The sequence below is a fragment of the Tupaia chinensis genome, unplaced genomic scaffold, assembly GCF_000334495.1.
Source record: "Tupaia chinensis unplaced genomic scaffold, TupChi_1.0 Scaffold000646_1, whole genome shotgun sequence".
Taxonomy (NCBI): Eukaryota; Metazoa; Chordata; class Mammalia; order Scandentia; family Tupaiidae; genus Tupaia; species Tupaia belangeri.
This window is the reverse complement of record NW_006160167.1, coordinates 2,390,087-2,409,318: the sequence shown is the minus strand read 5'-3', so window position 1 is coordinate 2,409,318 and position 19,232 is coordinate 2,390,087. Positions and strand designations below refer to the sequence as shown.

Sequence of the window (19,232 nt, the reverse complement as noted above, 5' to 3'; positions counted from 1 at the left end):
AAGGAAAAACACTCTTATATTAAAATAACTGACATAAAAAGTAGAATTACTCAAGATTTAGGTATTTGAGAGACATTTTTTCCCCCAGTAAAGAACTAAGTGAACCTGTCATTTCAAGAAAAACAACAGATAACATTTGAGGCCAATGATAAAATTTGAGCTTTCAAGTAGATTTAAATTTTGGAAAACTTAGGTCTACTACATGATATTGACTGTATCCCAATACTTAAAGTTCAATACTTTAATGTGTTAAGCATGAAAAAGGTTAAATAATGATGGTATCATTTACATAGCAATTTCAAATTAGAAATGCACAAGGCAACACTTGATAAACTGTGCAAAAAACTATAAAGTCAAGAATTACCTATAAACAAATTATGAGGAAAAATAGAAATCTACTTGGCTTGTGGATGTCAGAGAAGGCTCTATAAAGAAATAAAATCTGAGTTGGGAATTGAGAACTTCGTAGGCTATAGATTGGTTGAAAAAAACAAGCAAGGCAACCTAGCAGTTTATTTTGTTTATATATATATGCATATATATATATATATAAAATATACACACACATCATTTTTAAGAGAAAAACTAACTTCAAGTATATTTTTATTCTTTCACATGTACGAATTCAAACTCTCAGGTTATATTTTTAAAATCACCGCAGGAGGACCAGCATAATGGCTATGTTGCTGGACTCCCATGTAGTTGACTGTGGTTCAAGTCCCAGACTCAGTGGTTTAAATTCACGCCAGACCCATGTACATGGGTGCCCAAGATCCCGAGCGAATGGAGGAGAAGGGATTACGGTATGACCATCTCCCCAGGGGGTAATTTCTCACTTTCTGTCTCTCTGTCTCTGTCTTTCTGGTGAGCGCAAACACCCTATAGCAAAAATCTCCCATAAATTAATTTATTAATTAATTCACCACAGGAAGTGGACACATATTACAACACTTGGCTAAATCCCTGTTCTGATTTGAGCTATGTTGCCTTGGATAATATAGTTCTCTTTACTAATTTGAACTCAAAATACGCCTAGTTTGATGATTACCCTAAAAATATCCTAACTAAAAGTACCAAAGATAATTAATAATCAGAGAAGAAAAAAGAATTCATGCTCCTGTTTTTTTCTTTTTTTTTTTTTGAGAGGTTTTTCACTATAGGGCGCATGCGCTCACCAGACAGACAGAGACAGAGAGACAGAAAGCGAGAAATCACCCCCCAGAGGGGATGGCCACGCAGCAATCCCTTCTCCTCCATTCTTCTCTCGGGATCTTGGGCACTCACGCACACGCGCCCGGTGTGGGTTTTAAGCCACCAGGTCCAGGACGCGAACCGCACTCGACTATGTGGGAGTCCAGTGACATAGCCATTACGCTAACTGCTGGTTCCCCATATTCCTGTTTTTATGCTTACTTTACTTTTCATGTTATTTTCAATTTATTTTTACTTTTCACTTTGGAAAAGGAATTTATATTTACAAAGAAGATGGAACATTTTACATACAAATATATTATTCAAAGAAATCCTTCTTTAAAGTACTTCACTATGGCAAATAGATTTTTAAATACTTTCAGTATATTATGCTGTTATCTATAATACTGAAATTTAACCTACATTAGCACTGTAATATAAGACATACTTCCAATTTATTCTTCTTCAAATACTCTAAAATACTGCATTCTTTTTCCTACCATTTATTTACTTCACACAATTTTTCTAATGATCTTGACATCATCTTCTCTTTTCTATACACACACACACACACACACACCACCCATCTCCCTTCATTCCTATATCCTTCTTAAGGTACCTACAGCCACTAGAGGGCAATAAGTATACAAAGATAAATGTACTTATCTATGATGAATCGAGATCCACATACTAATAAATCCAAATCTTGTCATCACAAATCCTAAAGCATATGTAATCCAACATATACACTTCAAACTCAAAAATTATCCTGGAAAAAAAATTAGCATTTAATGGTGTTCAAAGAAGGAATTCTACTTTAAACACTATCTAAAGAAACAAGCTTAATTCCCTAACAGGTAAACAGCAATATTATAAATTTGGATTTCTTTTTTTAAAGTATCATTTCCTTTATTTTATTTATCATTGTTGTTATTTTTTAATTTGACTAGAGCAAGATACAGTGAGAGAAAGAAGGAGAAAGAAAGCAAGAAAGCAAGCCACCAGGTCTAGGACTTGAACTGTGGTCAGCCACGTGGGAGTTCAGTGGGCTTAACCACCACTCCACCTGCCAGCCCCTAAATTTGAATTTAATATCATCTACAGACAATAAAAGATAAAGGGAATAAACAAAAACACAAAAAGGTGGAAATTATATAGAGTGAGTGGAAAAATGAAAATTGATTTCTTCAAACTCTATCACTTCCGCTTTGAGAAGAAGAACAAAATGGATTTACCAACCTTTTTTTACTGGAAACAAAGGAAAATTTCACAGGTGTATTTTGAGGGAAAGAACACAGTGACTGCACAGATGAACATAACTTTCATTTCTTTTCTCACAATTCAGAATATAAGAAGAAGAGAAATAAATGATAACTAATCTTTGACAGATATTTTTGGTATGTTTTTTCCACTAAATCTAAATTCAGTTGAACTTATTTAATTTGCTTTACCTTTAATTATACTGATATTACAAAACTGCAACATTTTATAAGTTAACATTTTTAGCAAACCATAATTTTCTTACCCTCATTGGATGTATGTCAGCATAAGGAGGTTTTCCTTCAGCCATTTCTATAGAAGTAATGCCAAGGGACCAGATGTCAGCCACACAGTTATAACCTATTTCTTGAATTACTTCAGGAGCCATCCAAAATGGAGTTCCTATCACAGTATTGCGTTTTGCCATAGTATCCTGCAGTAACGTTACACAGGCATCAATATAGAAATACCACCACAAAGGAAATCTGTATGCCACATACTCTTTAAAAATAAATATATTAAACTCTTGGGACCAACAGCTGGCATAATGGCTATGTCACTGGACTCTCATGTAGTCGACTGCGGTTCAAGTCCCAGACCCAGTGGCTTAAACTCAGGCCAGGTGCCTGTGCATGTGTGCCTAAGATCCTGAAAGGAGAATGGAGGAGAAGAGATTGCAGCATGGCCATTCCCCCTGGGGGGGATGATTTCTAGCCTTCTGTGTCTTTGTCTCTCTCTTTCTGGCAAGCGCATGTGCCCCACAGCAAAAAAAAAAAAAAAAACTCTCAAAAAAATACATATATTAAACTCTTAAATATCACAGATTATATATGAAATTGATATTTCCTAACATTTCAACTAGTTATGACATATTTAGGAATTCTTAAAATAACCGAGAGTCCACAAGTAACTTATCTCTACTACTTCATTAAAGATCGTCATTAAAGATAGTACTACAATGATAAAAGCTACAGAAATGAACCAATGTCACTTCCCCTTTAGAATATTTAACCATTTTGATGACAAATACTTGAATAATTTCATACTCATTATCTCTTAACATGTAAATAAAATACTCAAATTTGACTCGATTATGGTACTTTCTCAAGAATAAAGAAGTTACACATTCTTTCTGTACCCTGCAAAAAACCTACCAAAGTACAGTGACAATCAAACTTGAACAAATAAGTCAAAACTTTTCCAAAAATATTGAAGTTTAACTTACAGTTAACTGACCAGCCACTCCAAAATCTGCCAATTTTGCATGTCCTTCCGTATTGAGGAGAATATTTCCAGCTTTTATATCTCTGTGGATCTTTCTCATAAAGTGCAAATATTCTAGTCCTTTCAATGTAGATTTAAGAATAGTTGCAATTTCATCTTCTGTTAACTGGAAAGGAATATTTTTAAATTTATATTAAAATACCCTATTAAATAAATTCTTATAAGAGTACACTGGTAACAAGTACTTCTTTCTAATAATTTTTAAATCTCTAGGAAAAAGCTAAAGGGGAATAATTGAGAGCCTCTCTTTCCAACCAAATATTCTTTGTCACTCTATTTCACACTTCATGGGTGAAAGAATTTTCTCTTTTCTTTAAAATTATCTGCGTCACTCTTGAAGGACAGAATATAATCTAAGTACCAGCATAACCATAAGAAATCACTATCTCCCACCTCTTTTATCACTGAGGTGGCACAACTGCAGACACTTTCCTGGGATGCCTCCCCAAGGAAGGAAAGGGAATGAGGGAGGGTGGTTTGCTGTGAGTCTCCTGAACAAGCTACTCATACCAGTAGCTACTCATACTTTACTCCTGCCTACTCGGGTCACTCCCAAGCAGCCCAAGTCCTGTAATTCTGAACTAATACTGAGAACTCACAAATCAAAGAAAAAGATGAGGAAAATGGAAACAGACCAAAGGCTTTATGAGGTGAAAGAAGGGGGAGAAAGAAGGGAAGGGAAAGATTCTATAGCAATAGAGCCACTGTTACCGGTATCAGTAACTGGACTAAGAGTTTGGCACGCATCGTCACTTTCCCTTACTACATCCTATAAAGAAGTGTGACAGTGTGAACTAGTAAGAAATAAATATTTGGTCAATTTCTTAGGTTTCCGACACTAAAGCTCTTAAAACCACTGTAATAGGAATGAAATGACCACTTTTGTTATCAATAATAAGCCCCTTTCCACCAAGTCTATCCTATTAATAAGGTGACCCTTGATCCCCTACATAGCCTCAAGCCAGTTAATCATGTGATTAAATGATTGAAAATTTCAACCCTCCACCCTCACCTCTGGGGAGGGAAGAGGGATTAGAAACTGAGTTAATTCCTAATGTACAACAACTTTATAAATCATGCCTATGTAATGGAGACACCATCAAGCCATAAAAGATAGCTACTCATGGAGCTTACAGGAGAAGGAATAATTTGATGACAATTCTTTAAAGTTTATTTCATTTTTTTCATGGGAGAGGAAGACAGAGACAGAATGAGACACCACAATCCACCCCCAGCCTCAGCAGGCTCAGATGCACAGACCTATCAAGTTCAAGGAGCCCTGATATGTAAGTCCAGAACCTTTCCTATGTGGGTCTAGCTGTGCCAGTACTGAGCCATAGGCTCTGATAATAATTTGATAGAAAATAAAGTAACATATGATAATATCAGTGAGAATTAACAAGGATATTTTTTACAAGAAAACTACAGACTAATGTTCCTTATGAGCACATATGCAAAAGTCCTCAATAAAATACTAGCACAGCCAGTTCAGCAAGATATTACAAAGCTAATATATCATAACCAACTAGAATTTATTACTGGAATGATGGTGTGGTTTGTTTTCCTTCATTTTCAAGTGATAACAGGAAAAAAAGTTTCTTTTGACTAAATTTAATACTCTTTCATAACAAAAGTACACAATAAGCTAAGAATAGAAGAAAACTAGCTGTTATGGTTTGAATGTGTCCCCCAAAATTAATGGTAAAATTTGGTGAGACACTGTGAAGGTATTAATGTGACAGAAATTTAATCTGAGTGTGGGATTAAGAGCCAGAGCCTTTGGGACCCAGCAGTTAGCATAACAGCTATGTCGCTGTACTCCCATGTAGTCGACTGTGGTTTGAGTACTGGACCCAGTGGCTTAAGCTCACACCAGGCGCATGTGCATGTGTGCCCAAGATCCTGAGAGCAGACTGGAGGAGAAGGGATTGCGGTGTGGCCATCCCCCATGGGGGGGCGGATTTCTCACTTTCTGTCCCTCCGTCTCTGTCTGGCTGGCGAGCGCACGCAAAAACCTCTCCAAAAAATAGAAGCAGAGTCTTTGAGATGTGACTATAATTGGATAAGGTTATCAGGTAGAGCCCTCCCCCCACCTGAATACAGATGAGTGTATAAAAAGAAGAAATGAGACTAGAACAGAGACACATGAACACTCTGCTCTGCTCTAGTTCCTGGCCTCTAGGACATTATCCACCAGTAAGAAGACCCCCACCAGATGCTACCTTCGACCTCCAAATGAGCTGAATAAACCTCTACTTTTACAAAATTTGCCCACTCTCAGGTAATTCTATTATTAGCAAAAGAACTGATTAGAGGGACCAGCAGATGGCGCAATGGCTATGTCACTGGACTCCTATGTAGTCAACTGCGGTTCGAGTCCTAGACCCGGCAGCTTAAATTCACGCCAGGCAGTTTGTGTGTGTGTGCCCAAGATCCCGAGAGGAGGATGGAAGAGAAGGGACTACAGCATGGTCACCCCCGCCGGGGGGGGTGATTTCTCGCTTTCTCTCTCTCTGTCTCTCTCTTTCTGGCAAGTGCACAGGCCCTATCGCAAAAACCTCTCCAAAAAAAAAAAAGAAAAGAAAGAAAGAGAACTGACTAGAACACTATCTTAACATAATAAAAGCCATATATAAACACATACATACACAAAATGAACATCATACTCAATGAATGGTAAAAGACTGAAAGCTGTTCCTCTAAAATCAGGAGCAAAGCAAAAGAGGCCATTTTCATCACTTCTTTTCAACATAGTACTGAAAGTGCTAGCCAGAGTAATTATGCAAAAACAAACAAACAAAAAAAAACAAGAAGAAAAGAAAAGACACACAAATTGGAAAGGGAGAAATAATATTATTTCTGTTCATAAAAAAATAGGATTACAACTGAAAATAAAATAAACTGTTAAAATAAATGAATTCAACAAAGTAAAAGTAGTAGGATACAAAGTCAACATACATAAGTGCTGCATTCTATATACTAACAAGTAACCTGAAAAGGAAAATATATAAACAATTCCACTTACAATAGAATCCAAAAAAAAAAAAAAATTAAAATGTTTAGGTCCAGCTATAATGGACTAGGTGGTGGAAGTACTACTGTGTGATGCTGGAAGCTAAAACAGAACAGAAAGCCAGAAATAACATTTACATGTATGGTCAAATGATTTTCAACAAGAGTAATAAGAACATTAAATAGAGAGAAAACAGTCTCTTCAACAAATGGTGTTGGGAAAACTGGATAACTATGTGCCAAAGAATAAAGTTGAGGGCCAGCATGTGGTACAGTGGTTAAAGCACCTGTATCCACATGGCAAATGTGCAGTTTGAGTCCCAGATTTGGCAGCTTGTAAAACACTCCAAGTGTAGGGATCAGCAGATGGCATCATGATTACATGACTGGACTCCCACATAGGGGACCAATAGTGCTTAAAACTGGACCTAGTGCTTAAAACTCATGCTGGGCACGTGTACATGCATGCCCAAAATCCCAAGAGGATCATAGAGGAGAAGGGATTGCAGCCCCGCCATACCCCCGGGAAGTGATTTATTGCTTTTTGTCTCTCTGTCTCTCCAGTGAGCATGTATGCGCCCTATAGCAAAAATCTCTCTCAAAAAATAAAATAAAATAAAAACATTACAGGTGCATGTGCCTACATGCCCAAAATCCTGAAAGGAGAAATGGAGAAGAAACTGCAGCATGACCATCTCCCATGGGAAGTGCTTTCTCACTATACACACTCACTCCTCCTTCCCCCCAGTTTCTCTCCAGTGAGTGCACATGCCCTCTAGCAAATTAAACAAATAAAAAAGAATAAAGCTGAACCTTTACCTTACATACTATACAAAAAATAACTCAAAATGAATCACAGACTTAAATATAAGACCTAAAACTATACAACTCTGGGGGAAAATATTCGGTAAAAGCTTTATAATACTGGATTTGGGAAAAATTTCTTGGACATGGCCTAAAAGGCACAGGCAACAAAAGAGACAGACAACTGGACTTCATGAACATTTTTAAGTTTTTGCATGAGAAGACAGTATCAGGCCACACCATGATGACACATGTTTCTAAGATGCTATATTCCATAGACTAGGAGTACATGTGAGGCCCAGGTTCAATTCCTAGTCCTACCTAAAGGCCAGGCATGGTGGCATATACATGTAATCCCAGCAACTTTGGGAGACTGAAACAGTTGAATCACAAGTTCAAGGCTGGCCTGGTCAACAAAATGAGATTGTGTCTGAAAAAGAGCCAGGCATAGAAATACACACCTGTAGTCCCAGCTGGAAAGCTAGGGTGGAAGAACATCACAAAGAAACTCTATTCTTAAAAATAAATAAATAAATAAATAAATAAATAAATAAATAAATAAATAAATAAAGCCCCACTACTATAGTACAACAGTTATGCCAGCACCCTGCAGTGTTGGAAGCCATATAGTAACTGGTTCAGATCCCTGGTCAGACTAAAAAATACACTGGGAACCTAAGATCCTGAAGGGCTGAGGAAAGAGGATCACAGTATGACAAGAAAGACCCTATCGAAGGTGCTTTCACATGTGTTCTCTCTCTTGTGTGAGTGCATGCGTGTGCTAGAGTTAAAAAAAAAAAAAAGAAGAAAAAGAAATTATCTACAGAATAAAAAGGTAACCACAGAATGGGAGAAAATATTTACAAATTATGTATCTGGTAAGAAATGAATATCGAAAATATATAGAGAACTTCTAAAACTTCATCTATAACAACAACAAAACTCAATTCAAAAATGGTCAAATGACTTAAAAAGACATTTTTCTAAAGATGTACAAACAGTCTATAAGCACATGAAAATATCCTTAACATCAATGATCACTAGAGAAATGTAAATCAAAACCACAATGAGATACCATTTCATTTTCATTAGGAATGGCTATTATCAAAAAACAAAATAACAAGCATTGGCAAAGATATAGAAAAACTTGTGCACTATCAATGGGAATGTAAACTGGTACAGCCACTGTGGGAAACAGAATGGCAGTTCCTCAAAAAATTAAAGACTGAATTCAGCAATTCTATTTCAGGGTAAATAACCAAAAGAACTGAAAGCAGGATCTTGAGGAGATAAATATACGCCCCTGTTCCTAGCAGCATTATTCACAATAGCCAAAAAGTGGAAGCAATCCAAGTGTACAGTGACAGGTGAATGGATGAGCAAAATGCCATACATACACACAATGGCATGTTATTCAACCTTAAAAAAGAAATCCTATAATATGCTATGAAATAGATGAACCTTGAGGACACTATGCTAGGTGAAATAAACCAGTCACAAAAGGACAGATATTGTATGATTCTACTTTATGAGACACTTGGAGCAGTCAAAATCATAGAGATAGAAAGTAAAATGGTGGTTGCCAGGGACTGCAGGAGATGGAAGGATGGACATTTAGTGTTTAATGGGTATAGAGTATCGGCTTCACAAAATAAAAGGCATTATGGAGATGGATAGTGGTGATGGGTGTACAACATTATGAATATTACTTAATACCATTGACCATACTCCAAACTTACTAAGACAGTAAATTTTTTATATGTATTTTATCACAACAAAAATAAAATTGATAGAAAAAAAAAACGACCCTGATTGAAGAAAAAGCTTACCACGAATGAGTTGAAGGAAGGTAAAGTTTAGTGAGCCAGAAGAAAACCAGTTCTAGATGAGGTCTAGGGTCAGATCATGTAAGGCTTTACTGGCCATGAACAGAGTCTGGACTATTTGAAAATAATGGTACTTGCAGGAACTTATGTTCTGCCTCAGATGAACTGGTCTAACTCGACAGTCCACAGAAAGCAAGCACTGTGCTCTAAAGCTGCTTCATCCAACACAGACCCTACTAGTCACACGTGGATCCTAAGCACTTGAAACTTGGGCAGTCTAAATCAAGATATTCCATAAATGGAAAGTATACACCAAAGAGCAAGGTTTAAAACAAAAAAGAGAACGTAAGATATCTCATTAATAACTCGCAAACTATTTACCTATTGAATATTTTACATATGCCTATTCATAATAGTAATATAGTAATTGTATGTTGTATTACAGAATGTTCATGCTTAACATTAAATATTATTTCATAATATATAATAAATTATATATTATGTTTAATACATTATTAAATATAATTTCAACTGTTCCTTATTTTCTTTTTGAATGTGGATACTAGAAAATTAAAGGTTACATGTGGTTCTATGTTCCACATCTATAGGACAGCATTGCTAAGAAAGGGTCTGTAGGAATAGAGATCTTTGTTTTGTTCACTGATGTACCCACAGTGCTCAGAACCATGCATGGCATATTAGTTAAGACTTCATGAATAATGAACAAATAGGTACAGACTTGTCAATACAAAAGGAAAGGACATATTCTTATGGGCTGTTCCCAAGCCCTCTAAATCAGTGGTTTTCAGCCAAGGTGGGGAGAGAGAGGGAGGAGTGCTGTTTAGGGCCACCAGGTTGCACAACTGCAGGTATGCAGGGGATGTTGTTACATGAGCCTGGGTTTTCTCCTTTCTCTCATTCCCCATTTCTTTTTTTTTTTTTTTTTTTTTTTTTGTGGAGAAGTTTTTGCTATAGGGTGCATGCACTCGCCAGACAAACAGAAACGCAGAGACAGAAAGCAAGAAATCACCCCCCAGAGGGGATGGTCACGCTGCAATCCCTTCTCCTCCATTCTTTTCTCGGGATCTTGGACACACACGCACACGCGCCCGGCGTGAGTTTTAAGCCACTGGGTCCGGGATGCGAACCGCGGTCGACTATGTGGGAGTCCAGCGACATAGCCATTATGCTAGCTGCTGGTTCCCCCATCCCCCATTTCTTGTATAAAGATCAGACAGTTTGGGATGTTACAAAAGCATCAGTCTATAAAACTTTGTTTTGATTAATTATTTCAGTGATAACCTTTTTTAGTTACCTAGATTTCAATTTTTTGTTTATTTATTCATTTTCCATGAGAAAAAGAGTGAAAGGCACATATCCTTGGCAGAGTTTTCTCACAACAATCTTCTCTCAAGGTCCATTGCCAGCTAGAATCGCAGGCATGCACACCGTGTTCAGGTAGACTCAGAACCAGAGACATCCCACATGGCTTGTCACATCACAAGGAAGCAGCACCCCTACTGACTACATCACTGTAGCTAGACGTCAGCTTTTATCATCTTAACATTCATTATTTCCAACCAATAAATAAGTGACTAATCCACTGTTACCTCTGACTTATTGTCTGTGTTCCTCTATCCCATGTACAAGGGGTCTTCAAAAAGTTCATGTAAAGTATGTGTTATGAGAAAACTATGCATAGATTTTAATATATTTTTGTACCATTTTTCCATGACTTTTTTTTTTTAATTCGGAGTTTTTTTATATAGCATGCCTGCTCTTGTCAGAGAGACAAAGTGAGAAATCACCTCCTGGGGAGATGACCATGCCGCAATCCCTTATTCTCTATTCTCTAGTCTCCTCTCAGGATTTTGGGAATGCACACACATGCACTAGTGTTGAATTTTAAGCCACCAGGTCCAGGACTCAAACTGCAGTCAGCCACATGGAGTCCAGTGACATAACTACTATGCTATCTGCTGTTCCCTTTCCATGACCTTTTAACAGCTCTCTTGTATTAGAGTTATATTAGAGAAAGTTCAGAATTAAATATACACCCACCATAATTCAAAGTCTCAGGATATGTCTGATTCCATTACTAAAAAGCCACTGAAGAAATCCACACTGAAACTAAAAGGAAGATTTGCCAGAGATAGCATACCAATTCATGGTCTGGTTTTCCTAGATGATCTGAGAGGTTATTTCAACTCTATTATTCTATAATATATTAACAAAAGATGTTCATATAAGGTCCAACCATGGTGGTATGCATTGCTAAGACAATGAGCTCCCTAAGCTAGAACTACAGGAGGGGCCCGGGTTAGATTCCCAGTCCAACCTAAAAGCCAAGCAAGGTGGAATGTTCATGTAATCCCCAAATTCAGGGAAGGTAAAACAAAAGGACCACAAGTTCAAGGCTGGCCTGTCTGAAAAAAAGATTCAGCATGGTGGTGCATGCCTCTAGTTCTAGCTAGGAGACTGAGGCAGGAGGTCACAACATGGTGAGACTCTTTTTAAAACAAACAAACAAAGCAGAAGGCTCAGTTTAGGTGGCATAGTCTACAATGTACTAGATTGCAGTGCTAGAAGCCACACAGTCAACCATGGGTTCAGATCCCCAGGTAGCTTGAAAACACAGCAAGTACACATGGGCACCTAAGATCCTGAGGAGCTGGAAGGCTGGGAAAAGATGATCATGGCATAAGGAGACCATGGCAAGGATGCTTTTGTTCTCTCTTCCTCTCGCCCTCTCTCTTGAAAGTGCATACACACAGGAACACAAGTACACATGTACACTCTATCCAAAAAAGCAAAAAAATAAGATATTCATGTGAAAATAGTCTCTTCTTAAGAAATAAATTAATTTACTCAGTCATTTGGACATCAACCTATTTGTTCATTCAACAGTTACCTATTTAACTGGCTCTATAGTACAGATACTGATGAAGGTGTTAGGTATACAGTGATGAGGAAAATGGCAATCTCCTCCTTGTACAGCTTACAAAAATATCTGAGGACACAGCCTGAATTTGATCTGAACTGTTAAAGATGGTGAGGGGAAATATGAATCAAATGTTGTAAAATTTATACAGCCTCTCTTTCATTATGCTTTTCTCCCTTTGGGAATAAATCTCTCTCCTTACTTAAGGGAGTCAATATCCTCTTACTCACTTCATATCCTGCCCTAATTAAAAACAATGTGGAGCCAGATGGTGGCGCAGCAATAAAACATAACACTCTTCAAGGCAGACCCACGTGGAGAGGCTGCTGGTTTGAGTCCGGAGACCTCCCTGAGTACATAGGTCACACATGTGCCTGTGATCCAGGCTGGATGGGGGTGAACTAACGTATCAGGACCCTGTGGGGGTGCCGTGTGTATGTGGGTGTATGTGAATACACATCCCTATTTCTCTCACTCATGGGGTAAAAACATTTGGAAAAAAAATGCAATCCAATCATTGTATTAGTTATGAATAGGGATTAATTTAAATTATTTGTGGTGGGCTGGTCCCAAAGCCTAGTGATTAAGGAAGCCAAAATCCCACGTGGTCAATTGTGGTTCAAATCTCAGCCCCAACAGCTTAAAAAATACTCTGGGTATATGTGTATACATGCCCCAAATCCCAAGAAGATGGAGAATGGAGAAGATGGGATTATGGCAAGACCATGTCCAACTGAAGGGTCCTCTCTCTCTCTCTCTCTCTCTCTTTGTCTTTGTCTTGGCAAGTGCATGCACCCTCTGGCAATTTAAAAAACTAAATTCTTGGAACTATTATTTTTCACTCCATTTGGACATTAAGGCTCAGAAATAGTATCTTAGGGTCACCAGATGGAACAGAGATTAGGGCGACTGGCTCTCACATGGCCAACTGCAGTTTGAGTCCCAGACCCAGCAGTTTGAAAATCATGCCAGGAATGCACCCACCCTATTGCAAACTACCTAAATAAAAATAAATAAAACAAATAAATAAATATATTTTAAAAGCAGCATCTTCATTTATGAAAAGAGAAGTTCCTATCCTCAATAAAAATCATTTTAAACAACACTAATCAGATGAAATACTATCTAGAACATTGAAGCTTAATCTTGTCTAAAATTTTTATATACTTTTATAGTTTATACAGGCTCTTTTATGATTTTACAGTCATTCAGGTAAGTAAACAGAAACTCTTATTATCATCCTTTTTTGTATCATTAAGAGAGACTTTTGCTTCAGAGCATGTGTACTTGCTTGAGAGAGAGAGAAAGTGAGAAATCACTTTATCCCCACACCCCACTCCCCATCCCCTTCCCTGACATGGCCAAGCCACAATCCTTTCTCCTCCATTCTCCTCTGGGAATTTTGCACATGCACTCACATGCATCCAGCGTGAGTCTCAAGTTATCAGGTCTGGGACTTGAATCACAGTTGGCCATGTGAGAGTCCAGCATCTTAACCACTACACCACTGCTGGCACCATTATCATTCTTTTTTTATAGATAAAGAAACAAATCCAGAGAGATGAAGTGATCTGCTGGACGTCAAAAAGCAAAATATCAAAGCCTGTCTTCTACAGTCAATAGTCCTTCTATCACAGACATCACAAACAAATATATGAACCGATCTTGATATTTAAAAAATACAGAATTTCAAGTCTTGTTCTGAGGGTGATATTAAGAATATATATTTGATATCAGCAAAAGAAAGTTCTAATCAAAACAGCTGCCAGCCTGGGGTCAGCAGGTGGCATGGTGGTTAAGGCGTTGGACTCCAACATGGCCAACCATGGTTCATGTCCCACATCTGGTGGCTTGCTTTCTCACTTTCCCACTCTCTCTCTGTCTCTCTGTGGTGAGCACACATGCCCTATAGCAAGCTTAACAAGAATAATAATAAAAATAAATAAAATGTTTTAAAAAAATGTTGCCAGTCATATCAAATAATAACAGCTACCAGTGGTAAACAATGGTAATAAAGACAGCCATAAATTAGCAGTAAAACTATTAGCCTTGAATATCAGGAAGAGTATCTGCTCCAATTTGGCACTCAAATTTAAATGTTTTTAAATTATATGCCAGTCAAACCAAACAAGTACAACTGTTAATGAATCGTTGAATTAACATACTCACCTGGCCTAAAAAGTAACCCTGAGAACAATATTGGTATTTTTCTAAAAACAGATGTTTAATTCTATTAAAACATATGAATCACTGACTTAAAAGTTTTTAAATATTTGAATAAAAATGGAAGATAAGGGGACCAGCAGTTAGCGTAAATGGCTATGTCGCTGGACTCCCACGTAGTCAACCAGGGTTCACATCCCGGACCCGGTGGCTTAAAACTCACGCCAGGCGCGCGTGCATGCGTGCCCAATATCCCGAGAGGAGAATGGAGGAGAAGGGATTGCAGTGTGGCCATCTCCCCTGGGGGGTGATTTCTCGCTTTCTGTCTCTGTGTCTCTCTCAGTCTGTCTGGCGAGTGCACACGCCCTATAGCAAAGACCTCTCCAAAAACAAAAAAAAAATGGAAGATAAAATAGGCTTTAAATCACAAAGCAGGAACAACAATTTCTAGTCAAAGATGGCAAAGAAACACTTCTAAGAGCTTATTAACTTTGTCTAGATAAAAACAACAAGCTTAGAAAACTTAGAAAAACAGCCACAGTATATACCTAAGATATTTGGTTTACAGAATTATTTAGAACATAAAGAGTTTAAATAAATCCTTCAGAAAAACAATAAAACCCCACTAATAAAAATAGGCCAAGAAATGATTACATAATACAGAAAACAAAAGAGCTGGTTAACATATATAGAAAATATTAAACTGTACTAATTACCTAGCAAAAGCAAATTTAAAATAATGAATGATCAAAATAAAGTTATCCAACATAGGGGGTTACAATGTTGCTGAACATAACAGCATAAATGTGTCAGAGTATAAAACCTCACGTAAAAATGACCTAAGAATGCAGTAGTATTTTCCAAAATACCCTGGATAACATTTATTCATTGAAAATCATTTACTGTGTACCTGCTCTATGTTAAAGAAAGGGGGAAAAAATCTGTAACCTAATCTCTTGGGACTCTGATCTAGCACAAAGAAAGATTTATAAAAACACAAACTATTATAAAAAGCATTTTCTTTTTCAGAGAGATTTTTGCCCTAGGGTATGGCATGTGCACTTGCTGGACAGACAGAGAAACTGAGGAACAGAAAGCAAGATATCACCTCCAGGGGTATGGCCACACTGCAATCCCTTCTCCATTCTCTTCTTGGGATTTGGGCATGCATGCACACGCACCTGGCATGAATTTTAAGCCGCTGGGTTCGGGACTGGAACTGCAGTTGACTATGTGGGAGTCTAGCAACATAAGCACTATACCACCTGCTGGTCTCTCTAAAAAGCACTTTCAAAGTGAAATGGAATCACAAGGGAGAGCAATTAATTAGGTAAGGAAAGAGGACATGGCATTAAAATTAGGCTTTGGATAACAAAAGTTGTTCAACACCCACAGAAAGAAAAATCTATCTAGAGAGTAACTCAAAAATTGGGCTTTTCAATAAAATGGTTACAAAATGGCCCTTGGACATCAAGACCCAGTCTTCTTCTTTCCATTAAGATGGGAAAAAAGTGGTAAAAAGTAAATCGGCCAAATTTCTGTCTTGAAGCACAATAATTCCTGGAAAACTTGGAGAAATGAATGCTTAACTAGTCTCTTATTTTAAATTTTCTGCACAAAGGCATGTGTGATTGCCAAAGAGAGACAGAGAAAGAGAGAGAAAGAAAGCACCCACACTATGGGGCGTGGTCACACTGCAATCAATCCCTTCTGCATTTACATACCCCGTCAGGGTCCTGGGCGCGCGCATACACACACACGCACATACGCGCGCACACACACACACACACACACACACACACACACATACACATGCCCAGCATGTTTATTAAGCCACTGGGGCCCAGACTGAACCATGGTCAGCCGTGTGGGGCAGTTTCCCCAACCACCAGGCCATGGGGGTCATCTCTACCTGGTCTCTTTTTAAATATAAATAGTATAAAACAAACTTCAGACAAGGGCAATACTTGAAGCAAGTATTATGTCACTAATGAAGAAGAAAGAGGGGGAGGAGATTGGAATACATGTTTACTCAGTGGACACTACATAGCAGGCCCCCAGCCAGACAGATATTCCTATCAAGTTCACTTCGCATCTTGTAGGCACATGTCGATCATTTGAAATAAAGAAGTCATTTTCCTCGACAAAGTTTCCTTTGCAAATAATCTCTGTTTTAACAAATATCATTTACATATAAACACAGCCAATCACCAAAAGTAGCTATATCTAAGGCTAGCAGTTAGCACAGAGGTTAAGGCTACTGAATCCACTTGGTCAACTGAGCAGTTCGAGTCCTTGCTCAGCAGCTTGAAAAACATGCTGGCATGTGTGCAAGGATGCCCAAAGTCCCAAGAGAAGAAAGGAGGAGAAGGGATTGCAGTCCATCCCCTCAGAGGACTGATTTCTCACTTTCCCTCTCTCTTTGTCTCTAAAAAAGGAAATAAAAAAAGGTTGCTAGATTTTTATTCGATAACAAAGAGAATTACTACTTCTCATTATAATACAAGATTAAATGTAGTACCTTGTTCATTTCTGTAAGACTTTTCATCAGTAGAGATAGGTCTATACCCAACTATTGAAAAATGGTCAGATGTTTACTGAAAACAGAAATAAAAAGCACTGAAAGAAGATCTACTTCAGGCAGAAGGAGGTAATAAAAGATTTCAGTCCTAACATACCTTAAATCCATTCTCAAACCACAGCTAACATTTCTTCTAGTGGTATCTGTTAAAAATCCCTTTAAACAAAAATTTCACAAAAGAACACTTCATTTGTGGATTTAATTAGGTTATCCTCAACACATTATAGAGATTTAATTCCATTTCTTTCACTGTACAAATGGGACAATGTCACTTTAACATAATTTAAATCACATTTTATAGTCTGTATTTTAAAAAGGGGGGTGGGGAGGTAGTAGAGAGATAATAAACCATGAATGAAATACTAAGCAATCAAGAATGGAAATAAGACTTTTATAGCTGAGCTAATACATTAAAAGACGGAAGTCTACATCTGGTTTCAATACTGGTATGAATTCATTGGCAAATTTAAAAAGAATTTCATTGTACAAAAACAAAAAGATGGTTTTGATAGGCTTTAGTCCTCTGGTTACTTTTGTTTCTAGAGTCATATGATTAGTATAATAATATGATACATTTAATATGTCACTGTGTATATGGTTTTGATAAAAATGCACCCACCAACTTGTCTCAAGGGCACAGACACAAACGGTTTTAAAATACACACACTGCCTTAAATTTTTTTGCCAGTAAAAACAAATTCAAGTGAAGTTTTTGCAAGTTCATTCAAAATTAAGAATTTTAATTTTCTAAAAATGTCTTTTACAATCTTAGCTAAACTCCACCTTTTTGATATAATTATTTATCCATATAAAATACTACATTAATTTTACATTTTGTATCTACTAGATATTAAGATTATAAACAAATTAGACATAGTTCCTCTTTCAAGTATCATACACAGATAGAAAACTATAGATATTTTATTAGTTTCATTTTCACAGTGATTTTGTATAAGATTTGAAAACCACTGGATTAACAGATACCAATGTAAGGCTTATATAGTCTTTTCTTTCTTTCTTTCTTTCTTTTTTTTTTTTTTGAAAGGTTTTTGTTATAGGTCGCATGTGCATGCCAGAAAGACAGAGACAGAGAGACAGAAAGCGAGAAATCACCCCCCCGGGGGGGGATGGCCACGCCACAATCCCTTCTCCTCCATTCTCCTCTCAGAATCTTGGGCACACACACACATGTGCCCGGCGTGAGTTTAAGGCACTGGGTCTGGGACTCAAACTGCGGTCGACTACATGGGAGTCCAGTGACATAGTCATTATGCCAACTGCTAGTCTTTTAAGATTTAAATCAAATCTCACCTCTCTCAAGAAATCATCCTATATTGTCAAGTCAGAGTTTATCTATCCAGTGATAGTAGCTTATATTTATTTCTTACTATATTAGCTATGCTACATTTAATATACAAATACAATCGTAGAAGGTAGATACTGGCAATAATTGATGAAAAGTCTGTTAAATTACCCATCTTCATGATGCTCAGAATTTGGTGGGAAGGAAGGGGCACAGAAACAAACATTACAATACTAAGTGGTGCCTGCAAACAACATGATATGTTATAGGAGAAACCCAAGACAGCAGTTTTGAAAGCTGATTATACATCAAAACCAGTACTCTTAAAATAAACTTCAAGCTATCTATTATAACCTTTAATACTCTAACACAATCCTGCCAAGTCATGACCATCTCATCTAATCATTCTCCCCACACACAGGAGGCTTCATAGAGATGTCTTTTGAGCTACCTCTTGAAGAATGAACAAAGTATTGGGGCATCAGAAAAATCATGACACATTTTTGCATAGAGGAACAGAGAAAATACATCATGACTTTTCTGACGACCCAATATGTATCAGCAGACCAAACATGGAAGAAAATATTAGGCAGATACAAAGACAATGGGCATAAAAACATGATGTTTAGTACCAGTGAATGGTTCCTTGTGTTTGAATGTAATATATATAGGAAAGTATGAAATGAGAAGTAAGGTCAGGGCCAGTTTGATGCACCTACAAAATTTTAAGTGGAACAATTACATGATCATACCTAAAAAGTTAAAAGAAAACTGATGGGCTTGCAGCCAGAGACTAGAAGTAGAAAAACTATTAAGAGTTGAAGACTATAATAACAAAATAACTTGTAATAAGAGCAGGAATAGTTA

At 37.3% G+C, this 19,232-nt stretch overlaps 1 protein-coding gene across 1 annotated transcript in view; it reads right to left on the bottom strand.

The window, feature by feature from the left end:
* Positions 1 to 19,232, bottom strand: part of STK3 (serine/threonine kinase 3) — a 316,622-nt gene that overhangs the window by 220,662 nt on the left and 76,728 nt on the right. The window contains exons 5-6 of the mRNA XM_006159715.2: positions 3,677 to 3,841; positions 2,717 to 2,884 (exon numbers count right to left, since the gene is read on the bottom strand). Of these exons, the coding sequence (XP_006159777.1) occupies positions 2,717 to 2,884; positions 3,677 to 3,841 (333 nt within the window). The remainder of the gene's footprint in view (positions 1 to 2,716; positions 2,885 to 3,676; positions 3,842 to 19,232) is intronic.